Source organism: Esox lucius, chromosome 5 (assembly GCF_011004845.1).
Source record: "Esox lucius isolate fEsoLuc1 chromosome 5, fEsoLuc1.pri, whole genome shotgun sequence".
Classification (NCBI taxonomy): Eukaryota; Metazoa; Chordata; class Actinopteri; order Esociformes; family Esocidae; genus Esox; species Esox lucius.
The window spans coordinates 25,799,037-25,820,501 of NC_047573.1; the positions used below are offsets into that span (position 1 = coordinate 25,799,037).

Below are 21,465 nucleotides of genomic sequence, written 5' to 3' on the forward strand. Positions count from 1 at the left end.
TTCTGGGTCGACAGCCATGCCGACCAATTAAATGCAGTGTGCGGCGTATGGTCTGAGCCCTGACAGGCTGACCCCACCCCTTCAACCTTTACATCAATGCTGGCAGCCCTCATACGTCAATTTCCCAAAGACAACCTCTGGATATGATGCTGAGCATGTGCACTCAACTTCTTTGGTGAACTATAGCGAAGCCTGTTCTGAGTGGAACCTGTCATGTTAAACCGCTGTATAGTCTTGGCCACCGTGCTGCAGCTCAGTTTCAGGGTCTTGGCAATCTTCTAATAGCCTAGGCCATCTTTATGTGGAGCAACAATAATTTTTTTCAGATCCTCAGAGAGTTCTTTGCCATGAGGTGCCATGTTGAACTTCCAGTGACCAGTATGAGGGAGTGTGAGAGCGATAACACCAAATTGAACACAATTGGGCCCAATTTGGACATTTTCACTTAAGGGTGTACTCACTTTTGTTGCCAGTGGTTTAGACATGAATGGCTGTGTGTTGAGTTATTTTGAGGGGACAGCAAATTTAGAACAGTTATACAAGCTGTACACTCACTACTTTACACTGTAGCAAAGTGTCATTTCTTCAGTGTTGTCACATGAAAAGATATAATCAAATATTTGCAAAAATGTGAGGGGTGTACTCACTTTTTGAGATACTGTACATGTAACATATACACAAACACATGGAAAATTGCATTGAGAGGAATACCCTAAATACTAATTTGTTTACAATTGGACATGGCTAAATAATCATTCTTGTAAGAAAAGAAAGGACAAATGCTAAAAATATTTTGAATCCTGTAAAGTACACAGGAAAAAAACAATGCCATCTGCTTTTTAGACTTACCTTCACAATATGTAACTTCAAACAGTTGGGTTCCTAAAGACATGGAATTTTCTAACAGATATCCCTTTGGAATCACTCTGTGGAAACATCATTTTACAGCCACCTTCAAAATAACATGGGAATGGCTTCTACTGGAGGATTCAAGAGGGTGCATTGGTTTAAGGTCTCTACCATAAATACACCCAGGGATATTTCTGACAGAATGGGATGAAGTCATTGTGGCCCCACACGCGTCAGTAGACTGTAAGGTGTTTACAGGTCAGTTTCAGTGAGAACAAGGAATGTTTTGTAACAGAAGATAAAGACGAGCAACATCACTGCAGTATCAGCACAACTACGGTGATCACACCAAGCGCAATGACAGAACGGAGCCGAGGAGTGAAACAGGAGGTGTACAATGTGCAGCCCACTCATCACAAGTCTGACCTGCCATGGACTGGTGATTATGTTCATGGTCACAACAGACAGCTTTTACTGAGCAAACGCCTTATGTATCAGGTAATACACATTGCTCAAATAGAAACCAGTGTTTTGGGATTAAATCGAAGAAAGGCCTGTGCTATTTAATGACGATTTACGGTAAATGCTTCTGTTAGCTGGTGGAACTCAGATCACAGCCAGTGTGTATAAGCGGTACATTACCCCCTGTCCTCCTGTGTGTATGAAGGTATTGTATCAGGTGGATTCGCTGACCCATTTCTCCAGGTGGGTGAACTCTTCAGTCCAGTTGGTCCAGCCAGCGTGCCAATGTACCAGCTAACATGCGTGTGAGTGAGTGTGGGTGATTTCTTTGTCCTGGACTGGGATTAATCTGTGTCCCTGAAATAGTCCCTTAAAGTCAGCTCAGTTGTCCCAGTCATGATGGGGCATTAACTGTAGGCCCGAAGTACATTGTGTTATCCTACTTCGACTGCCATACAAGCCTACTTTAATGCGTACAGATCGCTACAAGTTTGCTAAGTCAGGGAAAACACTTCAGGCCCTGTAATTTTGGGACAAAACCCATGGATGACATGGCAGAGGATAATGAGTGTTTGTGACCCTGGGCTGCGTGTCTGTGTGTGTGCCTGTGCGTGTGTGTTTGAGCTTGCATGCGTGTGTTTGCTTGCATGTGTGAAAGCATTCATGCATGTACAGTTATGCATGTGTCTCTCTGCCCCCTGGATATGTTTATGCGTGTGCGTGTTTGTGTGGTCGGGGGTTAGTAAGTGAGGCACCAGGTGATTAGTGATCCTCGTGTTTAGGACTTGTTTCACCCCAGCCGCTGTTTATGGCCGCTACATAAGGACCGCCACTGTACATGTCCACAGATCAAACTACAGAGGACACTCGGGGTGTGTTCGGTTCACCGGTATGTCAAGGAAGAGGGAGATTGACAGAGACGGTAATTTGGAATTTGCCTGGCCAGTGTGAATTGGAAAGAGGCATCACGGGGGAGTCTGGAAGAGGAAAGGAAGAGTGCGAGGTCAGGTAGGTGGGTTATGAAAGCGGTGCATCCTTTAGTGGAACATCCACTAAATGTCAAGTCATATCTGAGCATCGTGTCACGGATGCTGTTTACCGCAGTGGGCCTTTTTACTCATAGATTTCTTCAACCAGCTGTAAGGGAACCAGTCTGAGTCGGCAATGTTTTTTTTTACAAGGATTCCTTTTTTTAAATGACATGGCTTCCAAGCAAATGAACTATTAGGCAATATGTTCACAACCGTTAAACCAAACTGGCACTATATTTCATACTATATATTGGTATTTGATTGTATCTATTTTTTGTTAAACTCTGGAAGAGATACAAATAAGTGATTATTATTAGCTAATTAACAACTATTAAACTTGATTGTTTAACTAGAATCACTATTAAATGTATAGGAAATAATACATTTATGAATGGATTAAAAAATACAGTATTTGTCTGCTAAAGGCACTGTAATATTCAATGAGAAAACAGATAACTGTAGGCAAGACATTTTCACTGATATTCTATATTTCCTATTTTCAGTTAACACACAAAAAAGGCAACCTCACAAACAAAAGGTTAACACAAGAACAGAATGACGTTGGGGTGCGGATACCTGAAAACTTTGGGATACATCTTCCTTCTTTCTGGTTTCTCATCGACAGAGTCTCGCATTCTGAAATTCGTTGTCACAGTAAGTCTTTTCACTTCCAAACTTTAGCAATGTTTCAAATTCTTTAACGAAATCCTAAAATGTTAACCACTTGTTTTATGCATGACGGAAACATTTTCAGACAGCAGTTGGTGATTGATAATCATTGCATTTAATGCATAATGTATGCTTTAAAGAATCCACTATTAACACTATTACAAACAGTATAAAGTCAATACAATTCAATTGCCCTTATGGTAGAAAAGACAACTCTCTTACAGTCAGCTGAATGTATAAACATAATTCTTAAATTAATGTTTGCCTTTGTTAGGAAGCACTATGTTATATGCTCAAATGTTGAACAAACTCAAAATCCTTTTACAGCTGGTTATCCTACAATTGTTGAAACCACAAATTCTGCTAATATAATAGTGTGTTCTTCCATTTGTGATGTCTCCTTTGTATGTCTTATTTGCTTTTCCATACAGTATGCAAAAAACAATATACATAAAAATGTTTGCTGGAAAGCACTGCCCGCATTATGTCCCATGATGCTGGGTTCCAGGTTGTTTTTCAGAATGACTAATAATAATTAGTTTCAGTACCATATTTAGTCCTGCACATTTGTCGATTAATGCTATGGCACAAAATTAATAACAGTATCTAAACAAATCCAGTTTGTTAGTGCTGGACTTGGTGCACCCGCTACTGAAATGAGTGTCCCAGTTGTTAGGATTTAAGTTGTCTCAGTGATAAATCTTCCTTACTTCGGCAATGCAGGTTGCGGCATGTGATAAAAATTGAAATTGTAGGACTTCCACACTGTCAGAATTCTAATAGGAATTACACATCAGTTTGCAGGCAAACCAGCTGCTATAAGATAGTCTGGTTGTTCACCAAATGGCTCTGATTATTATGCGACATACAATTCCAAGGCATCCAGCTGGAATAGGATAGTAAGTTGGCTCAACTAAATGAGGTGGATGTTGATTCATTGTTGAAATGAACAGCGACCAGCTGCAAATGTATGCTGTAAAAAATTATTACTGTGTAAAATTGACACGAAAAAAGCTACTTATATTTAAAAAAGAATGAAGTTGTTTCAATAATTTGTTCATTTGATTTGAGTAAAAAAGTTATATTTGACATAAAATGTTTGCTTAAGATGCGTGCATTTTTTTTCCAGAGGGTATAGTACAGAAAAAGCACACATGCTTTCCTAGCAACATGTCACATGGTTCTGTTTTCAGAGAATTGTGGTTAATACAACATTTATAGGCTTTATTTTACTACACACGTAAAGAAATGTAATAATAGAAAAGTACCAATTACGTGTGTGTGTATTCAATAGCTTGTTTTTCCATGTGGCCTGATGGCTCATTATTAATGTATCGCAAAACCATCAGAAACACTGACTTTCAATAACGAGACCACTGATAACTGTGTAAATGCTTGTAAATGGTAGTGGTAAATGCGGTGCATTCCAATGATTGCAGTTCAGCCTCTGGTAACTGCAGGATGGTTGAGCACTTTACACATTGATGTCATCAGTCAACCGTAATGGCTTCCATATTTACACCAGTTGTAACATTTGTCTTTATTTTGGATCTTGTCTAAAGTATATTCTGATTGAGCCCATATTTTTATACAGATGTTGACAATTACTATAGAAGTATGCATTGCATTCTCATATTGTTTTATTGTCCACATCTGGAGGAAGCAGGGGATCTGGATGTGGACTATGTGAATGGATAACGTTTATTTTTACTGCCATGTTATTGTCCATGGCTACATTGAGGGCACAATCCAAATTGTGGATAAGAAGTGGACAAAAGACGCATGTTAGCACCATACATAAATAAGGCTTCTGTTAGCAGGACGTGTATCACAAATTGCTCCAAGACATAGTGTATTGAATACTGTACAAATCAAATTCAATATATGACTTGTGTAAGGTATTTCGTCATGGTGATCGATCCCCCATTGAGTCCTTTCCTACAGACCCTCTCGGAGAGAAAGTGTGGGCACAAGGTTTTGGGCAGCTAACTGAGGTAAGTAATCTTATTTCAGTATGCAATACAAGACAACTTATGCTTGTTATGCAAAAATATTTTGCCAGAAAATGCATACTATCTAGGGATCTTTTGTTGTAATTTGGAATTTCAAGTTCCAGAAGACACTATAGTCCATCATGAACTGTGACAATATTTACCAAAATATTTTCTCATATCCAAAATATTCTATTTACTGTACAACTTCCTACATGCTGTCATGAGCTATCCAAACTCTTTTTGTCTTACTTGGCACAGTTGGGGATGAGACAGCAGTTTGACTTGGGCAGGTTTCTAAAGAGACGCTACGGACAGTTTCTCAGTGAGGACTACAATAGCAAAGAGGTGAATGCAGCCAAATGGTTGATTCTATTGAAAAAGGTTTTAAACATGTCTCTAACAAAATGTGATTACAGAACCATTATGTATCCGTAGAATTGGATGGATATAATTCTGGGGAGTGTATTTCGTTTTCCCTTATTTTACCAGGCACCTTCATTACGACCACATTAGCATTTACAACAACAACCCTAGAGCAATTTCTCAAAGACAGAACTACTATTTTTTGTTCATTCAAATAACCTTTAGGCTACCTGCCACCCCTAAGCCATAATTATTTTGGCAGTATCTTAAATATATTTTACAAGTTTCTCTGAATTTGGGTTTAAATTACATTTTCAAGTTACATTCTAATTGTTGAAATGTGTATCGTGTCAGTTGTTGAGGCTTTTTCTACAATTTTACTTCCTAACATGTAAAAGAAACACAAAATATGTTATTTTACTTTTTTTATAAACTAGTTGAATTTTACATTGAACTAAAACATAAAAACTGTGTCTGTGAACATGTGTATCATTACTGTAACTATTTTATCAATCACATGCACTTTAAATTATGTTTAATTCAAACATTATCCTTTATTTAGAGATGTTCTTAAATAAGTTAATGCTTTCGCTATATGCATTCAGTATTTTGAAATGCTCTCTTTAACTCTTTATTTGGAAAAGATCTGAGATCTGATTACTTTCACAAGATTGATAAATTTGCTCACATACAATGATTGTGTACTTTTATTGCAGATAGAACCAAAGACCTCTCATTACCGAATCATATATTTCTCATTACCAAATGTTTTCTCTGCAATGAGAACCTTAATTTTGATAATGATAACAAGATAATTCAAATGTTATTTGTAAAACATACTACAAATGTATATTTATTGCTTATTGCTTATTTTGGACTTTATTAATTGTTGCGGTAATGACAATTGTTGCATTGGTAGTTGTGGAAATTGTTAAAAAAAAGAAGATCTGGTGCAAAACAACTAAGTAAACAACTAAGTAAAGATCCTAATCCCAGTGATCAAAGAAAGGATTTTGTGAAAAAAACTAATGTGTACTTATTACTTAGGACAGAAAGGATAATATGTTTATTTATATATATATATATATTTTTTTTACTATGTCTGCTGCTTCTGCTTTTGGTTGTGCCTGTGCCATATCTATTTTCAGCAATACGTCTGTGTTCTTAGGAACATATGACCACATAACATCCATGAGTGGTACTTAGTGCCTGTAATGTCTGTTATGGTGTAGGCTAATGAGAATGACTCACATTGATGACATCATTACCCCAGCTTCTAATCTCACCTGAGGGCCCACTGTGCATTATACTGCATGCATGTTGTTTGGCTCTGTGTGCCCCAGGGCTGTTCCCAGTACTGGCATTATAACAAAGATCTGATTTCCCTCTTCCTGTCACTTTTTTTCTCTTCCTGTTGCTCTGCCTCTCCTGTCTGCCTCTCATTCCCTCTCGATTTAATACTTTTCCTCTATTTTCCTCTCCTTCTCCTTATCCTCTCCTCTCCTCCCCTTCCTCCTTTCGTTCTTTCCCTCTCTCTGCCCATTAAGTAACATGCACTTATCGCCCAAAATAACAACTTTCGTAATTCGTTGTTGCTCACGACTCGTGCTGTACCTTTCTTCTCCCCTGTCATGTCACATTCGGATTCAAGCGAGCTTTATCGGCATCCCAGGAAAAGCCAATGTTGTCAAAGTGATTTAAAGTGTGCAATCACTTCACATAGGATGACAGAGAAGAAAAAATGCAGATCCAACACAAGAGACCCCCCCCCCATCTCTCTCTTTATAGCCACATTCCTTTTTCCCTTTATGTCAAACATGATATTTATCTTCTTGATATCATCTAATGTTTGCAGACATACACCACATTACATCCTCCAAAATTGAATTGTTCACCCTAGTTAACTGTTACAATACTGTAAATGCACTGTATCTAACAGTGTTGTACTTGTTAGGCTTATGTTGTTAACATATTTATACACTGGCTTTTAAGTCAAATGTATAAATTCTTTATACAGTAAAGCTTTGTTTCTTTATGCACACTGGCACACCACTTAAGCAAGGCACACACCAGACGATTTTGCCCTGATTTTTACTTGCCAGATGAATTTTTACGATTGCGATGAAATCCAAAGTACTTGGTCTAGGATCAAGAGGTTGGAACTCGCGTAGTGTGAGTAGGTCAACGGTGTACTGCTAATTGCTGTTCCGTAGTCCTCACATATCGGATGTGCATTTCATTTCGGACATACAGTATGTGACATTGTTGCATTGTGTGAGAGGGGCATGTACCGTGAGGGAGTTTATCAGGAACTAGATTATTGACAATAGCCAAAAAGCCCTCTTGATCCTTTTTTTATCTTCCACTGATGATTCCCGGACAAGATCAAGTAGGCAAAGTTGCGAACGGACGCAATAAAACCTTTGTGCAAACCAAATCGTAAAATGTAACCGGGTTCATGTTGTTTTTAAAGGTCATATAGCGTATGCCCAGTGAAGCAGAATTCTGCATATGCATTCGCTAAGTGGTATGGCAGCCTAGTCATTAGAATGCAAGTAAGCATCACTTCCTCTCTACCACCAGGTGTACGTGAGGAGCACGGACTACGACCGCACTCTCATGAGTGCACAGGCAAACCTGGCCGGTCTGTTTCCCCCAAACAAACGCCCCCCTCCCCTCATGCCCACATTACCATGGAGGCCCATTCCAGTGCACACTGTCAGCAGAGCCCAGGATAAGGTAGGCAGGCTGGCTGGTTGGCATAGACTTACTTCTTCATCCATTTAAATGGCGACTCGAATCAATCCAGCGGACCTAGTTTCAAAGCGGTGTTTGTTGTCTTTCAAATACTTTACCTGTGTTTGATTGAGCTTGCCTTGTTGAATTGGAAGTAATGAAATTGTCCCAAAACTGCAAACCTGGACTTTCTGATTCTTGCACTCCAGACAGGATCAATCAAATGCTGTTTGAAGGGAATATAAAGACTCATTTGTATCCAGATGTATTGGTTTCATGTGCTGCTTGTTGTGGGACTCAATAACACTGCGCCCATTTAAGATGTGAGCATGGATCTTTCGCGTCCATTCCTCTAGCTAATAGGCCTTCTGGCAGGGGGGTGGAAACGGCGATAAAAACATAACAAAGGGCCATTAATAAAGCAAGCGGTAAACCGAGCTTACATGAGTTTTACGAGAAGTGCATGACACACTTGACAGAGGAATGCACGTTTTTTTCTTCTCTCGGATTTCACAAGCTGCTGAGGTCCCCAAGCAAACACTGCCCTAGGTTTAGAGAGCTGATGGGGGAGACGTTTGGCAGTGAGCACTACCGGAGAGTTCTCAAGTCACACCAGGTAAGACTCACCGCAGTGTTGTCAAGGTAACACACCAAATCCGAATTCCTGTGAAGCTTCGTAGAATTCACGATATAACTTGTTCAGATCTTAGTCTCAGGCCAGCAGTATGTTGAATACCCTGAAACACTGCTTGCTCTTGATGGAGTTTTCCCAGTGCAATGGAACCAGGTAGAAGATTCCCTAAAGGGGAAAAAGCCCAAGATAAATCAGGCAAGCCTCACTTAGATTTGTTTGGTGACAGCTTGTTTGTTTCATTTCCTGTCACGTGGTGTAGACAGGCCTTGAGCAATACGTTGCGGACATGGAGCCATTCTCACTGCCCTGTCTCCACCTCTGCTGCCCAACCCATTAATTGAATGGATTGCTACATGTGTTTGTTACTCAAAGACTGAATTATTGTCTCATTCCAGTAGGTTTTTACTTGTCACAAAGGTCTTGTTAGTGCTTTTGGTGTGACATAATTTCTGTAGCTCTGTCCTGGAGCTGTTCTTGTCCTTTATTGTTCTGTAATATGTCATGCTTTGTGTTTCGCATGGACCTCGGGACGAGTAGCTGCTGCTTTCGCAACAACTAATAGGGATCAAAATACAATTCTAAATCGGGGTCCTCAAGGATATTCTCAGTCACAGTTTTTCTCCATTGTCTCCAAAAAACTGCTCGGTGCAATTTCTCTCACATTCTCAGAGCTGTTAATTAACCACAGGATTGAATTAGATTGAGAATTTAAATGAAAAGGTTTTAATTAAACAGGGTCCCATCATGATTCCTATTAAGGAGACGTCTGGCAATTGATGTAGCAGTCCTTTTGTACGCTTTACTACCCTCTGGTGGAAAATGTCACCCTGGGTGGACCTGAATAGGAACGTGGCCTCCTCTCCTTGAGGAAAAAATGGAGCAGGTGAAAGCCTAATAGGCTACAAAGGGGGAATATGCAGATCAAACAATAACAGTGTCACCACCCTGCCACCCTTATTGCAAAATGCTGATGGTTGTGGCTAACAAAATAGAACCACGTAAAATGAATGGACAGAGGTTTGGATGCATGGACTGGTCATCTTTAATATCTGAATTAGGTTAACAAATAATGCAACAAGAAATATCATATTTTGTATGAATTAGGTTTATTAGGCTTTTCTAAGGTATGTTCTTCAAGAATTCAGTTTAATTTTATTAATTTGTAAGTCAAAAGTATGTATGTAGCAATCAAAGATTGGCCAAATCTTACTTGAAATTGCTCCGTCATAACCTGGGTGCTAAAATTGTGTTCACAGATTACAGCTCATCTAGATTCACAGGTTACACCTCATCACACTTAATTCCATTCCTTTTCAAAATCATTTTGCAATCTAAACTGTATTGATATTTCTTTTTAATAGAAATAACACTTAAAGTCAAACAGGCAAAAGTAAAATGTAAGAGGAGTATATACTACCATTTACTAACACACTTTTCTCTACATACAGACAGTAAATAACACGTCACCTTTTCACCATCAGTGTAGATTAAGGAAAAGACACAAGGATATGGTGTTGCTTAAAACAATTAACATTCTTCCCCTGAGTAATTTTCTCTCTTAATTAAATAAGCCATTGGTGTGACATAAAAACTTGGTACAGTCCACTAATTTGACAAGACTTTAATAAAGTGTTTAGGGACCAAAAAAGCAAATGCAAATGAGGATGTGACAGACAAATGATTGCTTTAAGAATCCTTTAAGAATCAGCACAATATTACAAACTTACTGAAACACTTTCATTCTTATGACTAATGTTAAGAACTGAATGTACCTATCATCCCAAAGCGTTTTATACAGGAGCTCTCCAACAACACCGGGTACTCTGTGTCTAGGCTGTTGGGCAGGAATTCCATCTGGAGAGTCTACGATACCCTCTCCTGTCAGGTACAAACCCTCGTGTGCACTCCGACTGGGAAAACAAACCGTGCTACAACTAGGGCGCCCCCTGTTGGTGGAGTTAAACAGCCCCTCCCGAGGAGGGGGAACAAGCTGTTCACCGCTAGTTAATGTAGCGCTCCGTATTGGGAAATAGGGTGCCCTTTGGGATTCAGACTTACTTGAAAAATAGTCAGCTCTCGTTTACTTGCATATTGTCTTAGCCACTACGTCACTAAGTGTCCGCTGCCCTGGTACAGGTAAGGCCTCTCAGGATTTTGGCGCCCTATGGGCACCGCCAAGGGGAGAAACGATTTAGGGAAAACACTGCCAAGTGATCCGCTCTGCATTTGGGCTTGATTACTACTTCAGTAGCACATTGAAATGATGAATATTCATATTTATACAAGAGGTAGACTTGGCCATATTTACAGTAATACTCACCAGTGCAAAGTGTGCATCTACCATCTGTTATTTTCAGAGACGGATAAAAATAGAAAGACTTATACAAACCATGAAATAGAGTGTGTGTCACAAAGAGCACCGTATTTCCTCTACGCTACTTCTGCCACTAGCCCCGTAGACCCTGGTCAAAACTAGTGCGCTATTAAGGCAACAGGAAGCCGTTTGGAACTTGTTCCCAGTAATTGCATGGTTATAGGCTTGCTTGTGACTCATGTGTTTTGGAAGGCTGCTCTTCAAACAGAACCCATGTTGATTGGTCCATGTTGATTGGTCCATGCTGATTGGTTATTTCTGTACACCTTTTAGAGGATTCACAACCTGACCACTCCAGGATGGGCTACACCGGAGGTATTCAGAACCCTGCAGGAAATAACCTCCTTCGAGGTCAAGTTCAGCATTGTCACTCACAAAAGAAAGGAGAAGGCCAGATTCTCGGGAGGTGAGAGGTCAGAGTTTGGTTTCGGATGAGCTGTCGGTTGTATATGAGTTATATAACGTCGCTGTGATGGTGCGTCTGTAAGCTGAGAGTTGAAACATTGATGTTGAAGTAACGTTTATTCACCCCTCTGTTCAATGTAATAAATTAGGACAGGTTAGGTACTGTATGAAATCATACAACTACTACCGTGATGCCTGTCATGGGGAGGCTTCAAATTTTTAGTAAAGACACTGCATAAACATCACTATGGCGTGTATGAATGAAGCCTTAGTTTCAATACTGGGGGCTGACAGGTTGGTGGGGGCGTGTGGAGGAAACACCCTGGCCATTATGAGTTGGTTTCAGTTTAATGTTAATGGAAGGTTAGATTGTGCCAACAGTCAGTTTGTTTGTGTGCATATTGCTGTGACTGCATTGGATCTAATGTTTGTTTCTTGTTCAGGGGTTCTGTTGAATGCCATCCTGAGCAATTTCTCCAAGGCCATGGAGCAAGGAAGCCCACTTAAATTCATCATGTATTCAGCGGTTAGCAAACACCCCTGGCACACACACACACACACACACACACACGCACATGCTTTGACACTTCATATGCGATTAGACGTCTACTGTAGCTTGGCTCCATATTTCACAGGAACAAGCGCGTGCATGCCTGACCGCGCACAAACCCCATGTTGATGCTATGTGATTACGCAGTTCATGCGACACAATTCATTCTGTGACCTGATGTCTCTCTCTTTCTCTCTCTCTCTCTCTCTAGCATGACTCCACCCTCATCACACTCCAGGCGGCCCTAGACGTGTACAATGGTCTGCTTCCTCCATACGCTGCTTGTCAGCTTTTCGAGTTCTACCAAGAGGATGATGGGTAATGTAGTTTTAGTTGCGATACCTTCACAGATAATTATTTATTAAAACACCTTCTAAGCAAAATGGTGAGGTAAGGTGGTATGAGGTAAGGTGAGGTAAAGTGGGATGCTATGTTATCCGATTAGCCAAATTAGTTTGAGTGAAGTGCCCTGCTCAAGGGCAGAATTACATTTTTGTTGCCTTCTCAGCTCAGTGATTCAATCTAGCAATCTCTCCGGTTCCAATGCTTTTTTGGCTAGTTTTAGCGTTATAAACTTTTCAAATAATTTGGTATTTCTTGATGTAACAGGCAACTAAATGGTATAGATGTGAAATTAGTATTAAGGTGGTTTTTTTGCATTACACATGACTGTATCTCTTCAATAGTCTGTGTGAAAAATTCCAGATCCTATTCTGTAGACTTGTACTATCGTAATGACTCATCCCGTGACCCCTACCCAACACCCGTGCCTGGCTGTCAGAAGACCCCGTGTCCTCTGACCTCATTCACTGAACTGGTTCAAGATGTCATTTCACCGGACTGGGAAGCTGAGTGTGGGCTCAAACTGGCATGGCGCAACACAAGTAAGAACGGAAGTTTGAATGGGTCAACATTATTGCCTTGCCACATTTAGCTAATGCTGTGGAATTCTATACAGCAGAATATTCATTACACTGCCACAGATAAATAAAAGGAAAAACAATGTTTATTCAGAAACTCATTGAAACAGGACTTTTGTTAAGACGGAAATCTGACTTCTAATCTTCAATGATTCTCTTCTGACTTGCAAGGTATAATTGCGGCGCTTGCAGTGGCAGTGGCTGTCCTGACAGTGGTGCTGTTGGCCAGTATAGCTGTGTTGATCCACCAGAGAAGAAATCTGTACTCCAGGGAGGAGTAGTGATTCAGACAGTTGAATAAGTCTTCCTAGACATTATGGAAGCATGTGGACCAAAGAGGGCAATAAATATGTATTTAGTCATATCTTTGAGATTAAAATTGAAACAATGTAATACATACAATGACCACTGATGTTCCTGTTGAGATTGTACTTTATTGTCCTCTAATAGACTGTCATCTCTGGCCTGTTTTGGAAACAGCGAAAGCATTTATAATGAATTTTAAGTTGTATCTCTAGTTAACCTGTGTAAGAACAGACAAATTTTGTGATATCATGTTTTGTTTTATGTCCTAATATATGGTTTGGAGGAAATAAAGACAACAGTCAAAATTTCAATTGTATTTTGTTATTTAAATACATGTCCACAAGACCTGCTGAAACCATGTTAATTGGTTCATGTTAGTAATTGATAATTGTCTTTCTTCGTATCTCAACGATGACTTCCTTACTCGTCCTTATCGTCTTTGACAACTGTGGAAAGAAAAGCAAATTACTGGGGTTATAAAGGAACATTCCGGTGTTTTCATATTGCGTAGTCCATTCACTTGAGATTCTGTATACCAAGTATTTGTACATTGTTGAGCTACTGCAGGGTTTTCCACCAGTTCCGGTGCCAGCTGGTTTTCTGATCTACCTCATCATTAATTACCCACCTAGTGTCCCAGGTCTAAATAGGTCCCTGATTAGGGGGTTAAAAAGAAAAAAAATTGTCTATTACTGTGAGTGAGTGAATGAGTATGTCTATTACTGTGAGTGATTGAGTCTATTACTGTGAGTGAGTGAGTGAGTATGTCGATTACTGTGAGTGAGTGAGTATGTCTATTACTGTGAGTGAGTGAGTATGTCTATTACTGTGAGTGAGTGAGTAATCGACCCTGGTTGAAAAGCGCTATTTAGTACTCAGTTTGTTTTTTGGTCACTTGTGAGGTATTGTAAGTTTTCACTACATACTGAGCCTTTGTCACATGTTTGACTTGCGTGTAAGCGGAGCCAAGAGCGAGCGACTGACTGATTGCTCGACTGCTCCTTGTTAAATAGCGTACTGGTTAGAAACGCGGACCTGCAACCAACAGGTCGCGTTCAAAGCTTGTCAAACTAAAAACAAATTATGCATTAGGATGTTTTCCGGATAGATAAAAACGTTGCTGGCTACAACCTTCAGTACCTGCGTTATAGTAAGCTTAAAATAAAACTGTTCACGGTTATGTTGCGACTATTTCTGTTGGATTTTCAAAGTACGCATTCGTGTATGCTTTTTGGGTCAGGATAGACAAAAACCTTGCTGGCTACAACCTCCAGTAGCTACGTTATAGTAAGCCTAAACTAAAACTGATCACAGTTATATTGCGACTATTTCTGGTGGATTATCGAAGTATGCATCCATGCCTGCTTTCTGGGGTGATATAGGCTACATCAAAACCCCTTGGGAAGTAAAAGAGTAGGGGTTTCCATGATTCTCTCATCTTTTCACCTGATGAAAAATTCAGTTATCGTCACCTATGTTGATAGTTATTGTATCAATGTCATTCACGAATGAAAGAAAAATGTGCCATTAAATAGCTTTGGCTGTGTTATTTATATATATTCATACTTGGTGTGATGTTACTGCGCAACAAAATTATCTAATGTCAAGATGATATACTGACACAGGACAAATGGGTAGCATTGCGGTGTAGTGGTTAAACCCACAGCCACACATGTGGGAGACACGGGTTCAAATCCAGTGAGAGTAACAACATTTATCCCTAATAATAGGCTCTGTGCCCCAGCGTAGTAACAAACTTCCTCTTTTAAGTCTGCATTGCAGTTTCCGGGTTTACTTACTAATACTCATCCGCACCTGTTTTGGTGCTTTTTTGAGGCTATGGAATTTTCAAGTTAGAAGAGACTGAACGAAGGTTCGTTTCAATTCACTTGCTATGGGGACGCGCTAGCGTTCCAGCTCAGCCAGCGTTCTTTTGCAGTTTTTGAGGCTAGGGTGAATTTTTATGCGTTCTATTGTTCTGCCTAATAGTACACTAAAAAGGAACACGTCGCTAACTAGCTTACACCACAGTAAACTACTTACCCTCGTAGTTGTGCAGATAACTGGATATGTAGAGTTTGAATCCCTTGTTCCGCTTGCTTGTTGGAGCAGGGGACCAGGCATCACTAATGCTTATTTTAGGCAGGTCTTGGAGACATCTACTAAAAACTGAAATTTTGGGCGACGCGGGTGATCGCCTTAAGTAAACCGGAAACTGATATGCCGACATCTGGCTAAAGCGGAACTTCGTCCATACGCTTGTGCACAGAGCCTATTGCGGGCTTGTTGAACTACACTTTTCTGGTTCCATTACAATAACTACATAAGATTCCATTAAACTACCATTCACCAAATAAAAGGTACGAGTTCAAAGGCTTTTATTAGCATTTTCAAGTCTCTCAATCCTTGTGCGCCCAGCCTGGTCTCGACAGTTTACCTGCTGGCATGCGGAATTATAATGAGCCAAGTTCATTAGCATCTGTTAACTGACACCTCCCGTATGCATCAATCGCCAAAAGAAATGCCACCGAAAGAAAACCGAGCCCCATCCTTTGAAGTACCATTATATGGTAGAAAGATAAAGGATAGTGTAACATTGTATTGTTACAGAGCACTTTTCCCGCATCCCCGTTTAGCTCTCCCCATCCTTTAATCTTTAACGTTACCCATCTCCTCCCATCTCCTCCCCGTTCCTGCATACTCCTCTCCATCCAACCCCCCGGCCCCTCCCTCCCACCCCTTGGGTCCCACTCCCCTCGTACCTCGTATGAACACAGTGCACTCGGCAACGTCCTGACCCAGGGGGTTGACAGCCTTGCAGGTGAACTTGCCGCCGTCGTACTGGCTGGGCTTGCGGATGTTCAGGGTCAACACGCCCTGATTGTTCTGCATCAGGAAGCTGGGGTTCTCATCCAGGGGAAGCTTGTTCCTGAACCACTGGATCTTAGGCTGGGAGGGCAAATGAAGTATTGTGTCAGTGGATTAACCACAACTATAGGAACTTGATAGCATTGGATGTAATAAAAATCAGGGAATAATATTAAGTATATGGTAACGTTTTATCACAGCTGTCATGAATATGCTGTAAGTGCTGGAAAACATTTCAAATTCCCTATTTAAAGCCCTTTGTGAATTATCATAAACATTTACTTAATACAAATACAGTGTTTTTCTGGTTACTTCAAAACAAATTCATTATTAACAGATTCACTAATGTTCAGTCGTGGTATTGAATGCATTCTGAAGACATTTACATGTTTTTGTTTTCAGGTCAGTTGGGAAGAAGGGACAGGGAAATTGGATACAATTTACCAAAGTGTTTGCACCTACACCTAAAGTCTCTAAATAAATGATTAGGCCACCGTGCGCTGCCAGAAAAGTTTGAATGATTTAGCATAGATACTACACGAGCATGGAAGGACCTTTTTTAAAGGGGTACAATGCTATAAGATCCACAATTTGGTGTTTTCACAGGCGGAGCTCCAGAATCTCCACATGAATGGTCAACTAGGTAGGGATTAGGTGACGGAGACGGCAATACCATTTGCCCAGAATTTTCTGTACCTGACCCTGAGCATTACGGCGTGTTCATTTCACACCTGTGTTGAAGCACCTGCGTTTTGATGTACTTTGCATCCCTCCTTTACGTGTGTTTCCTTTGGTTTGGTAATTATCTGCACAGTGGAGCATTCAGAGTGTTTGTCACGAAAAACATACCCGGGGGAAGCCGCTGGACAGCACAACTGATGGCAGTACTGTAGCCTGCCACCACAGACCTGTCAATCAGGGCTGTGTAAATTTAGGGGGGCACTTGCATGTCTTTCTCCTTGAATGGAGGTGGGTTGTACTGCAATCCTGAAGGAAAGGAAAAATATATTATTACGCAATTCATTCCTACCGAGTGGTAATGGATTCCTACTGGGTTGGGTGTCTCTGAAACACGTTGTATAGTAAGATACTGTAAGGCTCGTCGAGACAGTGTACCTACATGTGCACAACACACACACACACACACACACACCTGTCTTAGGTATGACGGCTGTGTTCTTGCTGATGCCAGGTTCCTCGCTCTTTCCAACGAGGTTCTCGCTGTACACACGGAACATGTACTCGTTACCCATGATCAGGTCTGAGGCTGTGCAGTTTGGCCTCCTGTTGTGCTCATAGATGGTGAACCACTCCTGGAGATACAAGGAGTTGGAGTATTCAGCGTGCAAGCTGTAATGATTGTGTTCACATTGAGCAACACTTTTTGAACACATTTCACGAATGTACAACATTTCCTGTTCCATCAGTTGCTTGTTTTCCATTCCCCATGCCACAATTTCTCAATCCTGCATGTAAGGTAAAAGCGTTGCTTTGCATTCTGAGAAAGAGAATTTTTAATCCCTTTGTTCCTACAGTACATGCCCTCCTCTCTCACTTTGGTCTTTTTGTCAGCCTTTTGTATTGTGTAACCGGTGATCTCTGTGTTGCCGTCATCCTTGGGTGGTTTCCACTCCAGAGCAGCATTGAATCCCCAAATGTCTGTGACCTTCACATCCACGGGAGGCCCAGGTGTCTCTATATGGAAAATTATATTTATATTTTTATATTTAAGTTTATATTTTTACAATCATGAGGGGAAAATGAGACAATGTTTACCATGACAGAACTATTTCTGTGCCCTTTAGCCGGTACATTGTATGCGTTGTCAATTTAATTCCGCAGCAAACCCACGCAAAAAAGACACTTTTTTTCTGGTTCTGGGGGGCACATTCTATTAGCCTGACGTGCTAATGACCAAGACCCTCGTGCCCTCTCTTGTCTTTCACTCACCCACAATCCTCATTTCCAGAGTTGCCCTTGCCTCCATGTTCTCAATATGCAGGACTAGCTCGTATTTCCCAGAATGGGATCTCTCAGCCGAGCGGATGAACAGGATAGAATCCACGTTGGAATTGCGAATGCTGACTGTTGGATCGGCAAGCTCTTTTCCATCCTTGAGCCATTGCACATTGGGGCGTGGCTTACCCTTTAAAACAGAAAGAGACACTTGTAAAAAAAATGAGGCGAAAAAACTTAGCTGTCAATAGCTAAACTGCAGCTGCATCAGGTGAACAAAATTCATGAGATACTGAGCACCTGAGATAAGTGTTAAAATTCATGAGATAAGTGTTCAGCTTGATAAGCTTATCCCACATATATTGATTCCCGTTCTGTAGAACTCATGGCTATCAGAGAGCTTTGCCTCATACTTCATACTAGTTCAGTGAAAACTATGAAAATACACACCAATGGCCGTGGTGTAATCAGATACTTTGAGCAACAGACCTGGAAAGGGATGGTCAGGTTAATTTTTTCGCCCACTCTTCTAATGTACTTCTGTCTCAAGTAACGAGGGAGACGGATCTTGGGAAGTTCTAATGAAGAAAAAGAGAGACGCATTAAGAGAGAGGGAAAAGAGGGAGAGATAGTAATCGATTGAGATAATTGGTGTTAGGTAATCTGGTAAAGAATGATGTCCTACTGAACTACATGAAGGAACCAGAGGGAAAATGATGAGAAAGCCTCACAATTTGTGAGAGAGACCCTCACCCATGATCTCGCGGATGGTGACAGCCTGGGACAAGACGGCCGGGGGGCTGCGTCCGGCGATGTTCACCGCCACCACTCTGAATTGGATCTTCTCCCCGCAGGGGAGGTTGCGGACTGTGTAGGACTGTCTGTCCACTGCCTCTTCGTTAGCCGCCACCCACTCCGTACCTAAACATGAAGAACGGAAAACAGGCGGCGGTGGCAGTTATAAAGGACACTTGTCAGTGTAATAAATGAGGTTTGACAGTGTAATAAATGAGGTCTGACAGTGATGAATTAGGTTTGAAAAAGGGAAACAAATTTGGTTGGATAAGGATAAATTAGGTTTAATAAAAGAGGTTTGACAGTAATGAATTACATTCGATAGAGTAAATTAGATTGAAAAAGGATAAATTAGGTTTGACAATGTAAGTAATGAATTTGGTTCAAATGTGTAATAAATTAGGTTTAAAATTGATAAATGAGGTATGACAGTGTAAAATAAGGTTTGACAGTGATTAATTAGGTTAGACAGTGTAATAAATTGGGTTGGATGAGGATAAATGCAGTTTGACAGTGTAATAAATGAGGTTTGACAGTGATGAATTACATTTGAAAGTGTAATTAATTAAGTTGCATTGGGATAAATGAGGTTTGACAGTGTAATAAATTAGGTTTGACAGTGATGAAGTAGGTTCGATTGTGTAATAAATTAGGTTGGACTAAGATAAATGAGGTTTGACAATGATTACTTCCATTTGATAGTGTAATAAATTAGGTTAAAAAGGGATAAAGGAGGTTTGACAGTGTAATAAATGAGGTTTGAGATGGATAAATGAGTTTGGGCAGTGATAAATAAGGTTGGGCAGTGATAATGGGTTTTTAAATTACGATAAATAAAACTATTTCCACCAAATTACATTCTGAAGTCTAACTTCTTACAATTCCAGCTATTTCTACATGTGGAATCTGTTTTTAAATTATGTCCGGCACTCTGTTCATAAGCATTAAGTACTCTCTGCATGAATACCCTGCTGGCGTGACCATTCCTCAAAGATGCATTGCAAAGTTTTTTGTATGACTTCTGCAAGAAGTAATGAAAGTGAATTTCAGGTCATTGTTCATTTAGACATTGTCGACACAGTTAGGCCTGCTTGATGTAAGACCAGTCGTATTTTGTCTCACACCCTCACCTCCCTCCTTGCAGTACTCAATAATGTATCCGTCCAGGCCTCCGGCACCAACCTTCTCTGGGGCCAGCCATTTCAGGACACAGGTGGTATCAGTGACGTCATGTACCTTGAGGGCTATAGGCTCACTGGTTGGAGCTGAACAAGAGTAGACAAAAGACAATGGACCAAGGATGTTAAAAGGAACGGACATACCAAGAGATAGACAGGATGATAAGAACAACAGACAGAGACAGAAAATAAACCGTAAATACTGATTGATAAATATATCTCCAAAATGTAGAAAGATGTGATGAAAGAAACAGAGGATTGACTGAAAATGGACAACACTGAACCATGCAGACAGGTAAACAGAGAAAAAGGAAAACGGTGAGATGCATCTGTGCCACCCACCGATGGGCATGAAGGGTTTGGAGTTGAGGCTGGGCTGGGAGATGCCAATGCCATTGACGGCAAACACTTTCATCTCATAGAGCACACCCTCAATCATCCTCTTGGCTTCGTACGTCGTCCCCTCATACACGTCGAAGTTAAGCTTTGTCCACCTATGTGAGCCCTTCTTCTTCCTCTCCATGAGATAGCCTGAGCAAGAATGAGGATGAGAATGACCACGCAATCAACCAATGATGCCTCTATTCATCATCCATCCTCCATTAATCCATCATCTTACCTCCATTTAGCCATAATGAATCCATGCCATCATCCCTTCATCCATCGCCCATTCCTCCATCCATTCATTTATCATCAATCCAGATTGTCTTTTAAGTGTTTCAGTATTAAAAAAAAGTAAATATCTTAACTGTACCTTTGATTGGTGCCCCGCCATCAAACTTAGGAGGCTCCCAGACGATGGTGGCACAATCTTCCCCAACTGAGGTACACTTGACATTCACTGGGCAGTCAGGCACATCAACAATCTTGACAAACAGATTAGCCTTGTCCTCCCCAGCGGGATTAGTGACAGTGATTGTGTAGTTGCCCTCATCCTCTCTCTCCGCCCCCTCTATGACAAAACAGCTCAGGTCCTTCCTGGCTTCCGTCCTCACACGCCCCTCCACGGCGGTGATTGGCTGAGAGACAGGAAAAGAAACATGCCCATGAGAAGAATTGTTAGCAGAAAACAAAAGGATTGTTATGTGTCATGATTTTAGAATTGTATGAGGGTTTAATCATATAGATGTGTGCTGTTTATCCCGTGTCCCATAAGCTGAGATATAAATGGAATCCATAATGGAATCCATAGTGTCTCATGAATTTATTTCAACTAACTGATTTCCTTACATGAACTTTAAACTTGAAATTTAACTTAATGTTGAGTTTATATTGTAAATTTGTATATTGTAAATTTTTCAAGAGGAAAGGTTGATCATGTTAAAACCCTATCAACAAAAACCATAATGAAAACTGCTGAGGTAAAACTTGAGTT

At 40.6% G+C, this 21,465-nt stretch overlaps 2 protein-coding genes across 2 annotated transcripts in view; one reads left to right on the forward strand and one right to left on the reverse strand.

Moving 5' to 3' along the window:
• Positions 1-2,115: 2,115 nt before the first annotated feature.
• LOC105030811 (testicular acid phosphatase homolog) lies at positions 2,116-13,521 on the forward strand. Its single transcript, XM_010904906.3, has 12 exons — positions 2,116-2,319; positions 2,846-2,996; positions 4,910-5,005; positions 5,264-5,350; positions 7,952-8,107; positions 8,622-8,720; positions 10,525-10,623; positions 11,386-11,518; positions 11,961-12,043; positions 12,279-12,385; positions 12,773-12,951; positions 13,159-13,521. The coding sequence occupies exons 2-12, from the start codon at positions 2,898-2,900 to the stop codon at positions 13,266-13,268; spliced, it is 1,248 nt and encodes a 415-aa protein (XP_010903208.2). The 5' UTR covers positions 2,116-2,319; positions 2,846-2,897; the 3' UTR covers positions 13,269-13,521.
• Positions 13,522-13,592: 71 nt separating this feature from the next.
• Positions 13,593-21,465, reverse strand: part of mybpc2b (myosin binding protein Cb) — a 41,308-nt gene continuing 33,435 nt past the window's right edge. The window contains exons 19-29 of the mRNA XM_010904919.4: positions 20,845-21,109; positions 20,433-20,621; positions 20,043-20,177; positions 18,871-19,038; positions 18,607-18,695; positions 18,112-18,307; positions 17,717-17,856; positions 17,315-17,474; positions 17,011-17,148; positions 16,056-16,242; positions 13,593-13,739 (exon numbers count right to left, since the gene is read on the reverse strand). Of these exons, the coding sequence (XP_010903221.2) occupies positions 17,093-17,148; positions 17,315-17,474; positions 17,717-17,856; positions 18,112-18,307; positions 18,607-18,695; positions 18,871-19,038; positions 20,043-20,177; positions 20,433-20,621; positions 20,845-21,109 (1,398 nt within the window). The 3' untranslated portion in view covers positions 13,593-13,739; positions 16,056-16,242; positions 17,011-17,092. The remainder of the gene's footprint in view (positions 13,740-16,055; positions 16,243-17,010; positions 17,149-17,314; positions 17,475-17,716; positions 17,857-18,111; positions 18,308-18,606; positions 18,696-18,870; positions 19,039-20,042; positions 20,178-20,432; positions 20,622-20,844; positions 21,110-21,465) is intronic.

Bases quoted from the DNA above. Each gene is read 5' to 3' on its own strand.
- LOC105030811 (XM_010904906.3), top strand. From the start codon at position 2,898: ATGACGTTGGGGTGCGGATACCTGAAAACTTTGGGATACATCTTCCTT. The intron at 11,519-11,960 runs GTGAGAGGTCAG...TTTCTTGTTCAG, and splicing joins GAAGGCCAGATTCTCGGGAG to GGGTTCTGTTGAATGCCATC. The intron at 12,044-12,278 runs GTTAGCAAACAC...CTCTCTCTCTAG, and splicing joins AATTCATCATGTATTCAGCG to CATGACTCCACCCTCATCAC.